General features: G+C 39.1%; 1 protein-coding gene across 6 annotated transcripts in view; it reads right to left on the reverse strand.

Moving 5' to 3' along the window:
- Positions 1 to 508: 508 nt before the first annotated feature.
- The window catches only part of LOC137280706 (ankyrin repeat domain-containing protein 7-like), a 160,196-nt gene continuing 140,852 nt past the window's right edge, over positions 509 to 19,852 (reverse strand). For 5 of the 6 annotated variants that reach the window (XM_067811924.1, XM_067811927.1, XM_067811926.1 and 2 more), the window contains 3 exons: positions 11,963 to 12,001; positions 2,191 to 2,247; positions 509 to 1,883 (listed from right to left, as the gene is read on the reverse strand). In XM_067811924.1, coding sequence (XP_067668025.1) covers positions 1,255 to 1,883; positions 2,191 to 2,247; positions 11,963 to 12,001 — 725 coding nt within the window. In that variant the 3' untranslated portion in view covers positions 509 to 1,254. The remainder of the gene's footprint in view (positions 1,884 to 2,190; positions 2,248 to 11,962; positions 12,002 to 19,852) is intronic. The other variant, XM_067811931.1, reaches the window with a different exon arrangement.

Raw genomic sequence — 19,852 nt, forward strand, 5'->3', positions numbered from 1 at the left:
CGTCTAGGTGAAGTTAGGGCCGAAGTGGTGTGTTGAGCAATAGGAACACTGGTCTTGCTCCCATTGCCCTCAACCACCAGGATCCCCTCCTCCACCGACACAGGGCCGGAACCCACGGCAAACGGGCCGGTGGACCAAATATCCCCCCGGGTCCACTACGGGGGTGTCGGCGAGCTCTTGGCGTTACTCAGCACCTACCACGAGGAGGTGGCTCGCCACGGGTGCCTATGATTTCATAAGATGCGTCCATGGCAGTAGTTGTTTTACCTGCATGGTGACGGGAGAATGTTCTCATCATTAACTGGATGTTGAGATAACACATCAAACAATAGCGTATTTGACCTTATTTCCAACGATATGTAACAAAAAATAATTAAAAAAAATACATAATAATGTACACACTATATGCGTTATAGTTACACTATTAAGCTATACTGTCATCGGACGTGTACCTAGTATATCAGTATATTGTACGAAGACAATTAGGAATATTAAGGCAAGACCACACCACTATAAAAGGTACTTTTTATTTTTTTCATTTTTCCTAAAATTAAAGTATAACGGCGTTAATTCGGAACAAACTCTTTCTGAAACTGCAAGCAAATCTACATGAATTCCTTTTACCCATAGAGCAAAAACATCGCGGAGGACCAAGCTGCATGTTTCAATTACTGGTTGGTTGGTTCGATGTTCAACACCGCACTCAACATTATTACAGCTATATATTGGAACGGACTAAATTATACAAATTTTAGTAAAATCATGGAGGTCAGAGTAGATAACATGGGCAAAATGACCGTATTTGAACTTCAAGACTCGTCATGGAGAATGTCAATCCGAACGATAGCCCTGAATAGCTCGACACGAGAGTTCGGAAAAGCCTGACGGGTGTTCGGAATAGTCCGACGTCACTGTTCGGCAGAACCAACAAGACTGCACAACCTGACAATTAGATCGCGTCAAATATTTGCCTGCAAGATGGTTTACTGGGCAGAATTAACTCGTCTTCACAGGTGTATATGATGCACATTGAGAGGTTCGTTGTGTGTATAAATTACACGGAAAAAATGTGGTTTTAGCTGTTCGGTAACACCCGACACCGCTCTACCTGATTCTGTAAAGTTCCATAAGCAGCACAATGTCTGAAAATATTTTCAACAAATTTTATTTTTCCGCGACGACGCGACGACGTGAACGGCACAAACCACGATAGCGCCAGTAACGACATGTCATCCATCACTTTCTACATCAATACTACATATCACAACACTGTGTACCACGTGACACCAGGAGATCCAACACTTGACTATTTCTCCAGTCTCCAGCTACGTCGGCGGCTGTTTTTCTGTAGTTGTTCCTGGCGTTGACGTCCACCCCGTCCAAAGACAGGACAAACTCAACCGTCTTCCTGTGTCCTCCCATGCAGGCGTAATGAAGGATGTTGTTATCGTCATCGTCCACTAGTGACACATCAGCACCTTGACTCACAAGCAGCTCCACCACATCTCTGCGTCTCCACCGTGCTGCCAACATCACCGGTGTCCAACTCCTAAATCCTCTACTGTTGACGTCCACCCCGTCCAAAGACAGGACAAACTCCACTGTCTTCCTGTTTCTTCCTATACAGGCCAAGTGAAGGATGTTGTCATGGTAATCGTCCACCAGTGACACATCAGCACCTTGGCTCACAAGCAGCTCCACCACATCACTGTGGCCCTCATCTGCTGCCAACATCACCGGTGTCCTCCCGTCTCCATCTCTACTGTTGACGTCAGCCCGACCTGTGTCCAGGATCCGCTTCACCTCCGCTAGGTACCCCTTCTCGCAGGCGTGATGCAGGTCGGTGTCTGCCCTGGCGTCTCTACATGAGGAATTCGGCGTCGCTGTGACACAAAGTAAACTCAGGTCGGACATCTTCATCTTACAGCTACGTTATTCACATCTTACACTGATGATACAAAACTCTTGATACATAGTCTATACATGTATCATTACTGACGACAAACTGTCAGGGAATGACAAGAACTAGTTCATACTTTAACACGTTAGATACTTTCATCATTAGAATGCAGTTCTCCAGTAGATGTTTAGAAAGAACAAACGTTTCTGCCATATCTGACAACCTGACACCCTATATACACAGTCCGACTAGCCACTAGCATATCTGCTTCGCAATACCCTCCCACCTACCAGGTACATCAGACTTCAATGTTGGTCCAGGTTTCAGTGCTTCCATCTCGCTCCAGGCTGTAACACACAATATGTCATGTAGTAGACTTCAACACAGAATATGTCATGCCGAACACACTTCAACACAGACTATATGTCCTGTAGTAGATTTCAACACAGAATATAGAGGCATACTTATCTGTGGTGGTATTATTCTGTATGGTGGTATTATTGTGTATGGTGGTATTATTGTGTATGGTGGTATTATTGTGTATGGTGGTATTATTGTGTATGGTGGTATTATTGTGTATGGTGGTATTATTGTGTATGGTGGTATTATTGTGTATGGTGGTATTATTGTGTTAACAGATACACCTGACCTGACATCAGATATCAACTACGATATGACTAGATTGGGGTCCGTCAACTTGGAGGCTTAGTGATTATGTACTTGTCAGAATATTGTCGTAGTGTTTTACATACAGACGTTATATAAACATGGTTCACACGAATTTTTAAGGACGTTCATTTATTGTCTATTACGAACAGTGATATACAAATCAGAGCGACGGAGGTCAAGCTGACTCTACCTAAGTATATACCTTCTGCTATCTTGCCCCTGGATATCAAACATAATTGTCATACCCACCATAACCAGGGCATCCATATCAGGAAACAGCTAAAACATGGGGTTCCTTTGTAACCTTTGAACGTTTATTGGTAGCAGGTTAAAGTGGAATTCAACACAGTTGGGGACACCCTGCTTTCGTAATTAGTGCAGGATTACACAAAACAGGAGTTTTCTACATTGAGCTGTGTGGACATCTCCACCTGAAGGTGTTAAGACTGAAAACATCACTGGCTTGACAAACAGACAGGTAACATTGAAAGCTGCCTGTCGTGTTTGTAAATCAGAAATATATTGCTACGTTTTATGAAGGAATGATGCTACAAATACCGTTTAATGTAAAACATGTACACGTAAAATATTTTTTGCCATCTTTAGTAAGTGTAAATGTAGCCTAGTGAGCATTTCTAAAGTCTATCAACAGCCTATCATGTTAGATTTAGTATTTTTTTTCAAATGTTTATGAATACAGCAAACCGGAGTAATTTAATGGTGGCGGCTGTTTACTGATTTCTCCACGACCCCACAAGTTTCACATTAGTTTCTACTCATGAAGCTACCATGCACACGAACACTCAATCCAGGGTTTCCACGGACCAAAATTCTCTGACTTTGCCCTGACCTTTTCCTGATAAGTACAGATTTTCTTCTGACAGTATATGCAAGTGTCAAACACTATCCCCCTTCCTCCCCTGCAGCCAGTCCCAAACACTTATCCCTTCACACGTGCCATCCATTCATGTAGTTGATTATACTTGTTTTGTTAATTTATTACATTAACCATGGTATCCAGACACATTTTAACATGCAAGCACCTGTTGCCTGTATCCTACGGTAGTATTGTCCACTCAGCTCTGTTCATAGCCACATCTGTTTAACTAATGGTTGAAAATACAGTGATAACAAACTTACCCCGCTTCCGTCCTCACACAACAAACACAGCTCACTGCCAGTCGGGAAATGCCCAGACCAGCGACACTGGTCGCGCTGAGGTGCGAGTTATGACGTCATTGTGACGTGTCCTGTGAGGAGCAGCACCGAGTTTGGCTCTCCATTGCAACCCGCCACGCTAATGAACTGCCATACCCGCCCCCTTCCCCAAACCGCCACGCCTGGAATGAAATCTGCCTGATTTACCGCAGTCAACATGTACTATGCTGCTTCATCATGTATTGCAGATGTTGGTGACATTGATAATAAGTTGCGAGATCTAAGGCACCGCTGACTTTACGTTTTACACTCACTATACAGGTGCACACATCAATGGACTGAATAACGAAAGTAGCGCGGATTTGTCTGCTGAAGTCTACGTGTTACCCGAGATATATGCTTATATGTATCTCTGTAGCAGTTATTACTAACACCTATACTCCTTACTACTGAAATTTCAGGACAGGTTTCCAGATAACTTTGATGTCAGAGCCGTTTATCCCTGCGTAATACGAGTTTAATGAATTTTTAGTGCAAACGCCTCAGTAAAAAAAAAAAATAGCTATGCCTTCGAAATACTATGGGCATTTTCCCCCGAATCACATGGGGCAAGCAATGGTTATGTTGCGTGCTATGTCTTAGTTATCTGGTTGTAGAGATTCCGTATGGGGTAAAACTGGTCGTTATAATACGCCTATTGTAACGGAAATACAGATGAAAAAGTATAATAAAATATCAAATGTCGAAATGATTTATCACCAGGTGTAACTGACGTCACGTGTTGTGACGTACGTTTTCTTACATTCGACACGTGCTCACGGGAGGTGCACACACCACACAATTACAGAAGAAAATAGTAACAATCATTATGCAACAGCAAACACATGTATGTATTTGATGCTTTCCATGGTGCTCCTGATATCAATCACATGACTGTCTGATCAAGTCAAAATTACTTACGACACCACCAAATGAATGAAGATCTGGATTACAAAATGATTACATGATTAACCTATTTGCGGAGATCAAAGCTCACGCTTTTGATCACTGGATTGGCTGGTCCAGACTCCACTATTTTCAGGTCGAAGCCACATAGCTGGAATATTGCTCAGTGCGGCGTTATGCAACAGTCAATACCAAGTCATTGATACGTCATTGAGGCTATACTTAACTGGACCGCAACACCAGCATCGTGTACTAGCACTGGTTCCAGTAATTTGGTTGACAGATAATATTCTGAAACTGTATTGGCTGTAATCAAAACTCAAACGCGCACTCCAAAACGTTTTTCTTTTAATTGTTTCCTTGTATGCGTATGTCTCTGGGCGTTAACATTGAGAGGGATAACACTTTCTGAGATTACTTACCTTAACGTTTCCTCTACCACCAGACTAGTGCAATAGTTTGACCAGTGCCCGGCAGTTACATGTATACACAAACTATATGTGCGCCTTGTGTAAACACACATTCAGGAAAAATGCGTGTTTATGGTGTTGCGGTTATCACCTTTTCCCGAGAAGGGGAGGTAACTCGTGACAGACCACACTGAATTTACGAGATGAGATAACACACCATCAGATCATTCTTTACTATCCAGAGAAAAACATGTTTTGCAGCAGCAGCAGTTCTCGAGTTTTTCTTTCACAAAGCACTCATATTAATACATCAATACAAAACGGTGAGAGAGATAACACCTTCCCTGCCCACCTTAACGTTTTCTTAACCACCAGACTAGTGCAATAGTTTGACCAGAGCCCGGCAGTTACATGTATACACAAACTATATCTGTGCCTTGTGTAAACACAGATTCCGGAAAAGTACGTGTTATGGTGTTAAGATGATCAAAACCTTTTCCCGGGAAGGGGAGGTAACTCGTGACAGACCACACTGAATTTACAAGATCAGATAACGTACCGTCAGATCATTCTTTACTATCCCGAGAAAAAAATGTTTTGCATCATCAGCAGTTCTCCAGTTTTTCTTTCACAAAGTACTCATACATTGCTAATGGTAACCATAAAACTATTGTTTTACAATCTTCAGGATATTAATACATCAATAGAGTACACAAACATAGATATTGACTACAATATTATCAATTTAAAGGCAAGTCATTCCGTGAATTATGTGTGGCTATATATACAGCTGTTCTTTATTAGGGATCTGCTGAGGTAGTCACAGGTATCATACAGGTGTATATTGGTGTTCGTGTCCTCGTACACATCCTCGGTTTGAATCTCCATCAGCAGTGAATCCCAGTATTCTATGTACTTTAGTCAGCTTCATACCCAGTGACAGATACAGCTGTAAATTACTATAGTGAACGATATACTTTGTTTTGTTCATCAAATTCGGTATCAGTTTCTCAACATTTGCTAGCGGTCCATTCATCAGGTTATGTTGGTACTCAGACACCCAGCCTTGGTTAACCCTCAACCGTTCGGGTGGCAGGTTGTAACTGTTGTGAGACTGATGCAAAACTTCTGGGTACACTAAGTCCACTTCGAGTATATAACCGGTGGGGGAATACAGCTCTATACTCATCACATCCCCCATAATCCAGGCTGGACCCATTAGAATCCCCCTGTTGGTAGATATTCACTCATAGCCCAACCATATAGGCTGTTGGCATCGAGATAGAGTAGATGAGTCGAAGGTTCCTTTGGATTGTAGCCTTCCACATACTTGTTAGCTTTGGCATAACATTTTCATACCATAGAAATACCTCCATGTAACCCTTTCTTGATAAATAGATGCATATCATAATCAGTGAATAATTCTAATTCAATACCAGTTTTCTTCATTAGGGCATCTCACGAGAGCCCAGGGCTTGAATGATACCATGCCGGGTCCAACCCACACTGTTTCAAACTCGTTTTACTGAATATCTTGAAAACATTGGGCAGCAACAACACATCCGTTCTCAAATATAAATCATGGTAATCACCTAGATTCTTACAACCCGGCTTTTCACATACATTTTTCGCGTGTTCGTAATCATTTTGCGAGACAGATGCGTCAGTCAGCCTGCTATAGAAGCGATCAGTGTCTCATTAAACTTAGACCATATATTCATACAGGTAGATATCCTTGCGTAGCAGCAAGGTGATAGTTTTCTCTTCTGTGTAACGATTATATAACCTTGACCAAACTATCTAGAGACAACAACAGAAACTGAACACTATCTATGAACCTCAACCTGTTGTACGAAAAGGATATATATCTTTCCATGTTGTTTGGGATATGTTACCTTTGATCTTTGATATAGCTTGCATAATCAAGTGTGAATCATACGCATGTAGATTGTGAAATACCACCGGGATATGAGTCAGTTTAGGATTTATCCTTAACTTCAAATTACATTCATTGTGAGTCGCACCTCTGTATTTACCAGTAATGTGACAGTGGTCTTTAATCTAATCACCATTCAGAAGTTTTCAGCATACATGACAATATGTGCTTTTGTTGTGGGCTTCCCGATCTGCTTGGGTCATAGGCATAGGTGCTTTGTTGGACAGTTTTTTTTTCATAATCTCGTCCTCTTCGTGTTGTAAACACTTTAAAAAGTCCCAGCCACGTCTGGGCCTCTATAAATAACACGAGGGTTAGTTTGGCCATCACAAAGAACGACCACATACCCAAACCTCGCCTCGTGCTGTTGAACTTTTTGTGTGAAACTTTTGTTTGGGGATTGGGCCACTGTATCGATTGGTTGAACTCATTAAGGCCGAGAGATGCGTATGTGCGGCAAATTAATTAGCTTCTCACAGCAAGAGCCGCGTATTGGGGGTAACAAAAAGCACCTCTTATTCAGCGAGAGCCGCATACTAGGGGTAATAAGAAGCACCTCTCATTCAGCGAGACACTCGTATATTCGTTTTACATTTTAAATTCGTGCTGTACCTATTATTTCAATCAATTTAGCAGTAACGTTTAAAGATTTCTTACAACAGAGGCTACTTTCTGTGTTAATCAAAAGAACTATTAATGTGTTTTGATAACAATTGCTTGCAATGTCGGGGCTTATACATATGATAATTAAATCATTCATTCATTCATTGTAATAGTTCATATAATGAATCGTAAACATGAATAGCAATACTATATTACACCTATGTTCGTGTAGATTAGAAATAAATTAAGTTACTAATTTTGACCTTACTCATTTGCGACTATTGATTTTTAAAGTTTACAATAATACATAATCGAATATGAAGTGATAACTCTTGCATCTACTCATAATATACATATATAGTACACATAAACCATACAAAGGTAACTGGAGCATTTTGTTCAAGTTGTTTCATGTTGATTTGAAATGTGATTATCTTATCCAGTGTAATGATCACGTGTATCAGATCCATCGTCAATAAAGGGAGGATAATATATCAGTTACGGAATCAATGCGTATAATCCTTCAATCAGACAACACTTAATGAGATATATCAACACCTCTTTCAACCTCAAATTAACAGCCTCAGGCAGAATGCATGCCCAGGTGACAAGTGTAAAACAAACAAATACGCTGTTATATCATTGCACAGCCTGTTTTGTGGAGTCACGCCCATTGTCAATCTTCTGAACCTCGTTTGCTTTTAAAATTATGCCCATCTTCATAAATATTTTGGGAGATTCAACTGCAAGTGTATAAATCACAATAAATCAGCATCGTGTAACTTTTTTATAATTCTATAATACATGTACTTGAATTATGATATTTATTCGTGACAATGTACAGATTATATTGAAATGTTCAGCAAGCCATTATGTTTGATGTACAAGTACTGTGTGCAAAATGTATATGCAAATAAATACTATCTCTACTCAATGGTTGTATTGGGTTATCCGGAGTAAAAAATAATCGGATTGTAGCGCTTTGAGAGCTTTAAAGAAAAATAAACTTGTCAAAGTGCTTGGTAGTCCAATGTGTACATTTCAGGCATCCTTACGATTATGTATGTTCACGGTACGCAAACCTGTTCATGATAGCTAGAGTTGATAAAGCCAAAATCCAGCATATCGATTGGTCAGCGATCTAGCCAATACTCAATGTGTATCCAAGCTGTCTAGTGACCGAACATGCTCTTCAGAAATTTACCCCACGCCCATCACCTGTCATTTCCTATGTGACAGATATCTCATGATACGATTGGTCATAGATAACAAATCAGCCACAATATTGAACAGTTGAAATACAAAACGTCCTATTCGGGAACTTTGATGACGCCCATCCCATGACCTTTGTCTTATGCATGTGCAAGGAATAGCATTATACAATATGTACACATGTATGCTCATGTGATAACGTATATTTTCTGCATTAAATCTAGATGAACCAAAGTGACAAACTGTGAATCTGTTCCATGTAAGTCACACACTAGCTCATTAGTACTTGCCTTAATATAGTCAGTATACACTAGCAACGTATCAGCAAAAACGCTTCTTTCATAGAAGATTATTAGGCATGTGCGTAAATTCTTCTTTACTGTCATTGACACAGATGTTTTGGACAATTTAACCTCACACAATGATATGAGAGGGACAATTTGTTTAAGTATGTCTTACATACAAAGAATACAAACATGTGTTAAGAAAATACACATGCACACGCCACTAAAAGTCTACAAGAGAAAGTGTAGTAAAATTACGTAAAACGTTACATATATGATATGTATTCACCACTGCTTTCTTTCAACATATACCTTTACAACGCAATTATACAATTAAACTATCAGGACTTTTGTGCACTTTTACGTTTTACCTTCATGTCCAAATACGTTTTTAGCTAAGTCCGGAATTTGTTATTTCTATGTTTGAGATCTGAGAGATTGGGGTGGGTTCATCTATACCTTCCCAACTTATCCCATCATCTTCCAGGTAATTGGAAAGTCTGCCAGAATGTTTTTCAGCTGGAAATTTAGCAGATCTTATCGCTATCCTCATACAATTATTACCATGTTCTTTAACGTTAACCATAGCATGTTTTTTCTTAAAATACTCAGGCAGGGGTAAGTACATTCCACCTCCCAATGGTTTATATCCAGGTAGATCATGTTAATCATGTTGTTATGATCCGGTTCTGGTGAAATCCCTTATCTAACTGGCGTGGTGGTTTGCTTGGGGGAAGTAACTCAGCAAAGAGTCAGAAGTCACAAGAAGCTAATTACAATTTTATTTACAAGAGATAGAATAACACGGGTGGCCACAGAGAGTCGGTACAACCCTCTGGGCTAGAGCTGACCTGTGTTGGGAGTCTAAACCCTACTGATGGACAAAGGTGGAGGTGGAGACTATTTAACTAAAACTGAAACAATACAAAAACTATGATTTGCTGACTGATACAGAAATGTGTGTAACCTACAGTAGCCAATGAAATACAGGATGAACAAAATCGGGTGTGTCCTACCAGAACAACTTCAGTGACGAGACAGGGGGAGTACTTAATCTTTTAATCCTATTGTAAGTGACATTAATCTTGTTGGCACATTTACTGGATGCTTGATTGCTTACTCTGGGCTGGATCTTTAACGACCCTTTACTGGCGTTTGCATAATGTTATTCTACTGTAGGTGATGGCATGTTTACCTCATCAAAGCAGTTTATTAACCTGTCTAGACATAACCCCTGTCTTAGTGAATGGTTTGTCTTACAGTAGAGTTCTGATTACCTTAGGCTACGATTTTAACTGTAGAACATTTGGGAAATTGTGTGGTCATAACTTATACCTTTTCGATAGAATGTCTGTGAGATAAGGTTTACTACTTTTGACAGGAGTCTTTGCCTAAGCTATTACAGATACATGATGAGACTAATATTCTGTATTTATATTTTCCTAATATTTGAATGCTAATGTCTTGCTTGTACTGGTTACAATTAATAATGAATTTTGGTATGAATTATCATTTCATGATAATGTCAACAACTCAACCAGACCCCCTATTAGTGTAACGTTCTAGTGTTTCCCGAATTTTTTCGAGTGATATCTCAATAGAGGAGATGATAGTATCTGGTTGCGTTGTAACTTCCTGATTACCTCTAAGGTGAACATTAGTGTACTCAGTAGCTCCACTTGCCTGTTGTTTCTCTAGTGTCATCTTTAACCTGAGTTGAAATTTTATACCTCTTAAATCTTTCAATTCTTTGTTTACTTTATGAAGTACCAATTGTTTTATATATCCAAAGTTTATATTTCTTTGAACTCCCAACCTCTCAAATATTTTCCTATAGCTCAGTAGTCGTGAACAGTAATTCTGTGGGGTTTTGTTCCTTTAGTAATTCGATAAGCTCAGATTTCCTCATACGTGAATACCTTGCACTAGACATTTACAAGCTTCCTTTATTAGTTCTTTCACAGTAGGAGGTTTTTGATATTTTACCTCTAATAAATTTAGTAACTCAGGTTTCTTCATACGAGAATACCCTCACATTTCACATTCACTTGCTTGCTTTTTCAACTCATGCAGTGTAGTCATGTTACAGTGTGGTCATACTATATGTGAAACATTTCTCTAATTGTATGTCATCAAGCGTGGACTTTATCGATCGTCAACCACCGTTGCAATAGAGTTATCACGTGATCACAGTGTTAATAACACAGGATAGACCCGTTATTCTAGTCTGTTGGGTGAATCACCCTATTAGAACATTACATGGACATCGTCAGGCATGTGGTGGACACAGAGATAAATACACCATGTGCTGAATACACTGCTCTTCTTAGTACATATAGATGCATAGTATGCTGGAGCAAACTGTTAATACTGTTTGTATTAGGTGGCCATTGATTGTATTGACTGTGTATGATCCTTTGTAGGTCACAGAAAGTCACTAAATTAGCGGTATGTGGTTGAATAGTGTGGTTTGGACACGGGTGGTCCAAATAGTTTGACAGTTACCACAGTGTTTGTTTTTTTTTGTGGCACGTGCATATTATTTCCGAAACTTGGAAACATAGTTTCAATAAGATGAGTAGTGTTAAAAGTGTTGTTTCAGACATAAGGGTATTCAAATAACTATGTCGTTTTACATGGTTTCAGCTTGAAACTCTTTCATGAGTTATATTCATGGAAGGTTACAAATGCAACACTATGAAAGTTTTTCATAAATATTGTCACACAACGTCCTACAAACAGTGTATAGAATTAAGAAACAAGAAATGTAGTTATCAGTATATCATTTTGATAAGGATATCTTATCTGCACGTTTTCTAACATGATATAGAAAAAGCCTTGTTACCTGCAACGGTCGGTTCCATCTCAGTGTCTGTGCCGGGAACTAAAAACAACAAAAGAAATACCGTCTTATACTGATTGACTTGACTGACATTCACCCCAGCTCCCAAACCAGTGCCGGACTACATGTTACCTGGCAATAACATCTAGCAGTGACACCTGGATACACAACTCTTGTTAGAAGATGCATAAACATACATGTATGTTGGAACACAGGTGGCCATTATTTCCATTGACTGAGTGTGATCCTTTCTAAATGACAGAAAGTCACTAATTTAGCATCAAGCGGGTGACTGGTATGGTTTGAGCACAGTTTGTCTAAGTGGTGTCCTACAAGATCTATAAATCAGTATATCATATATTAATCAGTTAATTAATAAAAAAACCCATAAGAACTATTTTCTTTGAACAGGCATTAATATGAGCTTTTTGCTTGTTTGCCGATTCAGTTTCTGATCATTATATAAGAAATAAATGACTTTAAACCAAATTTTGGTATTGCACACAAACGTACACACACTTGCAGGCATTTTAAATCTTGTTGCGTTGCAGGCATGGATAGGTCCCGTAGGTTCAGCCTTTGGGTGGGTGTAAAAACATACAGGTCCCTGTGGAAGGGTAGGGCACTTAGTTTCAGACAATGGGCAATCAATGTTTTAACAAAGGCACAGTTAATGCTAAAATGTTCACCTCACATGTTCCAAATATGAGAAAAATTACCTGATTGTAATGATTTGGATTGGTGTTTAATTTTTGATGCTTGCAGAAAGAATTTAAAAGATGTGCAACTGTTAGTTTTCCATTATACATTTCTCCACGGAATTCTTTATGCTTAAAAGGACCTTTTATAGTAAGTCTGGTTTATAATACCACATGCTCTTTTTGTAATGATTCTGTAGTGATCTTATGCCATGTATATTGGGATGGTGATGAAACTAAAACTTTCTGGAAGAGGCTTCAACAGTGGATGACATCACGTATGCAAACATGTATTTTGACAAAAAAAAAACAGATTTGGTTTTGCTTTTCAGGTAGGAACCCATCACTGAATCAAATAATCGTATTTGCATAGTGGTATATTTACACTTTCTCTTAGAAAAACAAATTCCAGAAGTTGACAATTACTTGAAGATATTGAAAGACATATCTACCACACAGATAGATAGGATATTTATATACCGCACATATCCACGCACTAGTGCATGCGCAAGGCGCTGGTATTTTCCCCTCGATCACCGTATGTCAATCTCAACAGCACATCGTATTTCAGTCTCAACTCCCTGGGGTGTATACAACTCTTGCTGCCACTAGGCGCACCGAGTTTATTGTGGCTCTCTCATCCTAACGAGGTACCCAATTGACAGCTGGGTGGACTGGGGCACATAGCCACAGCACTTTGTCCAAGTTTAATGCACGTTGCTGTACCCGCAACTAGGTGTATGCACGTGTTCATGTGACCACCATCTGGTCATATACCAACGGATCCGTGTGTTCTTTTAAGTGCACAGGGTTGTGTACTGTACACTAGCGGTTGTGACAACACTGAAAGAGTCTGCACACAAAATTGACTCCAAGGTTTTTACACCCGGTCACAGTTGGGCTCGATCCCGAAACCTCAACCTCGCTGGATCCCAAACCACTCCACTGGAATAACATCAAAATCTTAGAAAAGAACCAGTGAGACTACAAAATCCGCAAGCTACTAGAGGCACTCCACATCATGAAGATTGAACTAGCGATCAACAGAGATGAGGGCTACCAAATCCCACTTGCTTAACATCACTTGTTAAAATAATTCTGTACTTCAATCTACTTTGTTATAACAACACTCTACTGACTTCAAATCAGCTATACCATACTCCTTATTAACTTCTAGCTTCCCATCAGTTTGTGTACACCAACCCCATTAATTGTATAAACAAGTCATCTTCTTCTCATTTATTGTAACAACAATTCATGTATATATTCCTCCACAAATTTATTACTCTGTACCATTAGCTTGACAACGACATTAGTATCTATGTCGAAACGTCGTACTCACTGAATAAATGAAGTTGTATATCCATAAATCATAGTCCTCATTCTTCATCTACTCAACTTCTAGAATGCCTATCAAAGATGTCATGGATGTAGTTTGTGTTCAACCCATAGACATAAACGAAGAATGTCATGTATACAAGTATCATACCTGCCTAATTAACTAATGCGGCAGAGACAGGACTCAGGTGCACGAGTCATAGATCAATATATTTTATTTATGGCGTATAGCCTGATAGGTGTAAAGTTCAAGTTGCATTTAGTGAATCGTTTGAACTCCGCTTTCGTGGGATTTTTTTATCGTGTTTTTCTTTTCAACTTTATAGGGTGAATTGACATATGTGATGATTATTTTCGGTAAGTGCATACCGAAAGGTATCAAAATCTGCAGTTGTGTTTTACGTTGCATGTGACCTTTGATGGGACTAAATGGAAGTGAACCATCCAAACACTTTAATAGCTACCACAGTGTTCTTGTGACACACTCATATTATTACTGCATCTTTCAGTTTCTGTAAAGTAGTAAGTGAGTAGTATCAACAATTATTATTAGCAATTATTCCCTTGCCTGCAGTGAGATGTCTGACCGTTATCATATATACATTTAAACCTACAGATGGAGGGAGGCTTGGGGACTCATTTCCACGCTCTAAGGAATGACAAACTCAACATATCAGTGGATATAATACCTATATACTGTTTGACATCTATTAGATGAGCCAGCACAGTGAACGCGTTGGTGACAAGCAGGTCGGGCAACCAATCTGGACGAATACACTTGGTTGCTACAGGTAGATTGGTGATTAAGCACGTACAATACGTTCTGACCGTGGCATGAAATCAACACACGTCTCTTGTCCAGCGATTTAGTTAAGTAAGACACCACAACGGCACGATTCACACGAGGAAACTGGACTTTTTTAAAATTCAGACGACAACCTGTTTCCCTGTTGCCAAGAATACCAAAAGTGCGAGAATGCGATCTCACATTCCTGTGTTTTTGGTACTTAACACTTTTTTTTGTCAAAAGTCGACAATACGAGAATGAGACTTCAGACATGGTGTCAAATCGCGCAACCTCGACTCGTCAAACAAGGCCTCAAAAACACGAAATCATTTTCTCGTGATCTGGCGTTTTAGACACTGTTGATGCTCGTGCGTAATATCACAGGATCAAGGCGCATGCGCATGCTGCTAGTGATGTCATGATTCATCCATGCTTTTAATTGTCCAAGTGGTATTTAACAATTTTATGGCATAGCTTGAAAATGATATGGAATACATACACAAAGTGTAGGGTAATGTATACAAGTCCGCTCCCGTTGTTACAAGGTTTTATTGCTTAAAAATCCTCAACATGTCCTATATAATTTACAAAAGAACATGAACGTCCAATATAAATGAAAACATGAAAGTGTCTGGAAACAGAGGAAAGTAGTGAGTGAATGAAAAATAATGGTTAAAGCCGCATCAGTTCGCAGCTATTCGCAGCAACATCGTCAGTTATAGAAATAATCACAGGACGCGAGAAGCGACACTTGACAAACCTCGCGATCTCGGGATCTCGTGTTCTCGTGCCTTGGTCTCAAAGTGCCCAATCAGTACAATGTCATGATTTATAAACACGCGAGAACGCGACAATGCGAGATTAAATAAATCTCGCGACCTCGCGTTCTCGTGCTTTTGTGACAATTGCCCATACAGTTCTACGTAATAATTTGCGAAAACGAAAGAATGCGATAACGCGAGATGGCGACACTTGACAAATGTCGCAATCTTGCGATAACACGTTTTTCTGCCTATAATCATCTTGAGCCGCGCGCAGTTGACAAGCTGTGATATGATATAGATAAATACTGTTCAAAGCGCTGAAAATGTGAATGTTCCGGGCCAAAGAGAATTTGATATTTTACGTTTTTTCTAATAGCATTTAAGGTACCTGTGTACATTTACTCTCTAAGGATTCGATTCACATGTGTCATGCGTGTTGGAATATGGAATATGGAATATGGACGTACGATGGATGAATTAAATGGATAGGTGGATGAATATTGTGTACATAAATGAAAAGCTAATAGTTATTATCTTATTTCCGGAAATAGTGGTAAATGAATAACTGATCATTTTTATTTTATTTCAGGATTTAGTGGTCAGGCAGATGGCGACATATTTATATGTTTCAAGTGCACTTATTTGATAGACCATCTGCCTCAAGTCTTTGTGTTATATGTACAATTCTGTGCCACAGGACTTGTCGGTTATGTTTTAAAGGGCATTGAATTAGTCTCTTTTCATGTCATTGTCTTTAGTGTGTTACTTTCTTTAGCTTCTCAGTTATTGATCTTATTTCAAAGATAAATGTCTAACGCCATCCTACACAGTAACTGTACTGCAACTTTCATAGCATGATAGAAGTGATAGTTTGGTGGGAATCCGTCGAGTAAGGAATCACAGGGTCATTCCCAGTATGAGGAGTTATACAATAAAAAATCTTCTCTTGTTCCGCCTCTTGGTTTAAGAATAAAACCACTTATTTCTGCTGCCAGCATGGAAACCACAGCTCCTTACCGTCTTCTTTCTTCTCCTCCTTGGCAGATGGTTAGGCCACAAGTTGACCTAACACTAACGACATTTAAAAAATCAGAAACGAATGAATTACAGTATAAACAAGAATATAATCAACTGAAACATAAATATAGCAATTATAAATCCTTATTTACAGATGGGTCCAAGGACGGTGGCGCTGTGGCTTGTGCCACTGTCATTGGATCCAGAACAATATCTTCTAGATTACCAGATAAGAGTTCTATTTTTACAACAGAAGCTAACGCCATACTAACAGCTCTTAAATATATTCAAAGACAACCGAAACGTAAACAGTATATAATATATTCTTTCTTTCTTGTCTTCAGGCTGTTAAAAATTTCTCTTGCAAACATCCACTTTTAATTGAAATTATTGAATTGTATAATAAGCTTGCCACTGGCCAATACGACATCGTCTTTTGTTGGTTGCCCAGCCACGTAGGCATTTCCGGTAACGCAATGCTGCTAAAGCAGCACTCAACAAATCTGTGACACCACTTCTTATTCCATACTCTGATTATAAAGCTAGCATTAGAACTTACATCCGTGATCTGATGCAGAAGAAGTGGGACACCCAAGTAGGTATAAATAAATTACATGAAATAAAACCGTATATTGGTTACACCTACCTGTGTTGTCAGTCCAGATTTGAAGAGGTTATTTTAAGACGATGTCGTATTGGCCATACCAGATATACTCATGTGCACCTTTTGAAAGGTGAGGATCCTCCGTTTTGTATCCCTTGTGATGAGAGAGTCACGGTCAAGCATATTCTGCTTGACTGTATTGAATTCTCCATCACAAGAGATAAATATTTTACAGTTAAAACAAAGAAGGATCTTTTTACCAGCGTTAATTCATATTTAATTATTGGTTTTTTAAAAGAAATTGAATTTTGAATGTTATGTTGTGTAAATAGATGTATTTTAATGATTGGTAGATTGGATTACTAACTTGAATTGTTGGTGGCTGTGCCCTAAAAGGGGGTTGAAGTATTGTAAAATTTTTGTCCTCCTGTGAGGGTACGCAAGTCCAAAAACATTTACAGTAAATTTAAGTCTACCAGGATTTTAATCGTAGTATTCATGTGATTCTAATTTCGGCTAACTTTTCATACAATCGCCAACAGCTGAAGGGATGGTGTAAATCCAACTAGGGATCATGTAGGTAGCAAAGGTACTGTAAGTCCCCATGGTTCCTAGTGTGGTGATCTACCTTCTGTTGTTGGCGATCTATAGTCTGTTTTTATATTGTATTGTCTAAATAGTGCTTTTAGTTTTAACTTTCCATACTAGTTTTAATTGAAATTGTGATATTCTAGTTGTTTTACTGTCCTTCGTTGATGGGTTTTTACAATGTTTATATGCTCTTTTTCATTGTTGAATGTTGTCGTCACGATATGGCTGAGATATTGCCGATGTGACGTTAAATATTAACTCACTCACTCACTCCAAGTACCAAACAAGTCGATTATATATCATGCGTTCCATGGTCTTGCAAACACAGCTAGTTAATGAAATCGGACTATAATTTGATGGATCCGTATGATCACGTCCAGGTTTAGGTATTGGGACTACTATGGCGTCACGCCATGAAGAACGACAGTTCCCGGAAGTCCAAATATCATAAAGAATTGATAAGAGCGTCTCTAAACAGGATTCTGGTAAGTGCTTCAGGAGTTGATAATGTATGTTATCAGCTCCTGTAGCAGTATCATAAGCTTCATCAAGAGCAGTATGGAGCTCATAAATAGAAAAAGTTTCATTATAATCTTCTCCACTATCTGAGTTGAAATTAATAGTTTTCTTTTCTTCTTGTTGTTTTTATACTGCTGGAATTTAGGTACACAGTTAGAAGAGGAAGAGTGTTTAGTGAGGGTTTCGCCCAGTTTATTTGCGATATCTGATTCAACCGTAAGTAACTGATCTCCATGTTTAAGATGATGAACAGTAGATTTAGTACCTCTACCTTTAATTTTCTGGACCATGTTCCATGCCTTGGACATAGGTGTCCGAGAATTTATTTTGGATACATAATTTTGCTAAGATTGGCGTTTGTTCTGTTAAAAAGTACCCGTGCTTTAGCATTTAAAATTTTATATTTATTCAAATTATGCACCATAGGATGGCGACGGAAATAATGTTCTGCTTTTTCCCTTGCCTTCCTTGCTTGTGTCCGCCATATAGCTGGAATATTGCTGAGTGTGGCGTAAAACTAAACTCACTCAAACCCACCCTAGCTTGTTTGCAGTCATCGTTGAACCATGGTTTTCGAATATGTGGAACTGCAGAGGAATTTGGTGTACATTCATCAGCTATGGAGTTCAAGTCATCAGAAAAGCACTTCAGAATAGCATCAGGAACGTCAATAAAACGTTCAGGTTTCAGCTTTTCAGCCCATAGTGTTTCATATAAAGCCCAGTTAGCCTTTTTAAAATTCCGCCTTTATGACGGAGGAACATCAGATGGAGTTACAGCTTTTAATATAGTAGGAAAATGGTCACTTCCACAGAGGTCATCGTGGACTGACCATTCGATTTCATTTAGTAGTTCTGAATTTGCGAGTGGCAAATCGAGGGCAGAATAAGTCCCTGTACCAGGGTGTAAATATGTGTTTGAACCATCATTATAAATACATATATCATTGTCAGAACAGAAGTCCTCCAGCAATTTACCTTTAGTGTTTGTAGTTACACTACCCCAGAGTGGGTTGTGCCCATTTAAATCTCCCATTATAATACAGGGCTTCGGGAGTTGGTCATATAGACCAGTTTTGGCAAACGTCGAAGATGGCGAGATGCATAGAGAGCATAGCGTAAACGCTACATGTAAAATAATTCTCGCTGAAACATCCTGCCTATTAGTAACAAGTTAAACAGGGCTTTGAATAACGTTTTGTCTGAGTAGAATGGATGATCCGCCCGTGGTCCTACCACCACCCGGAGGTGCAAAACGATGATATGCATTAAAATGACGAAGGTCAAATGCATCTGTTTGTTTTAAATATGTCTCTTGGAGACATATTGCTGAAGGTGTAAAGTCTTGGACTAATAGCTGTAATTCATGTAAATTAGTCCTCAGTCCTCTGCAGTTCCACTGTACAATATGATTGGAATACACTATCTTTTGGATGGATTGATTGGGGATCTACCCCGCACTCTTTTGGAGGGCGACAAGCTATGTGCCCTAGAATGGGCGTTTTCAGAAATGTCCATGTCTTCAAGAGACCCGTATTTTGACCCTTTAGGAGCTCTGCCACTTTGTTGTTTTGAA

Source organism: Haliotis asinina, chromosome 4 (assembly GCF_037392515.1).
Source record: "Haliotis asinina isolate JCU_RB_2024 chromosome 4, JCU_Hal_asi_v2, whole genome shotgun sequence".
Lineage (NCBI taxonomy): Eukaryota > Metazoa > Mollusca > Gastropoda > Lepetellida > Haliotidae > Haliotis > Haliotis asinina.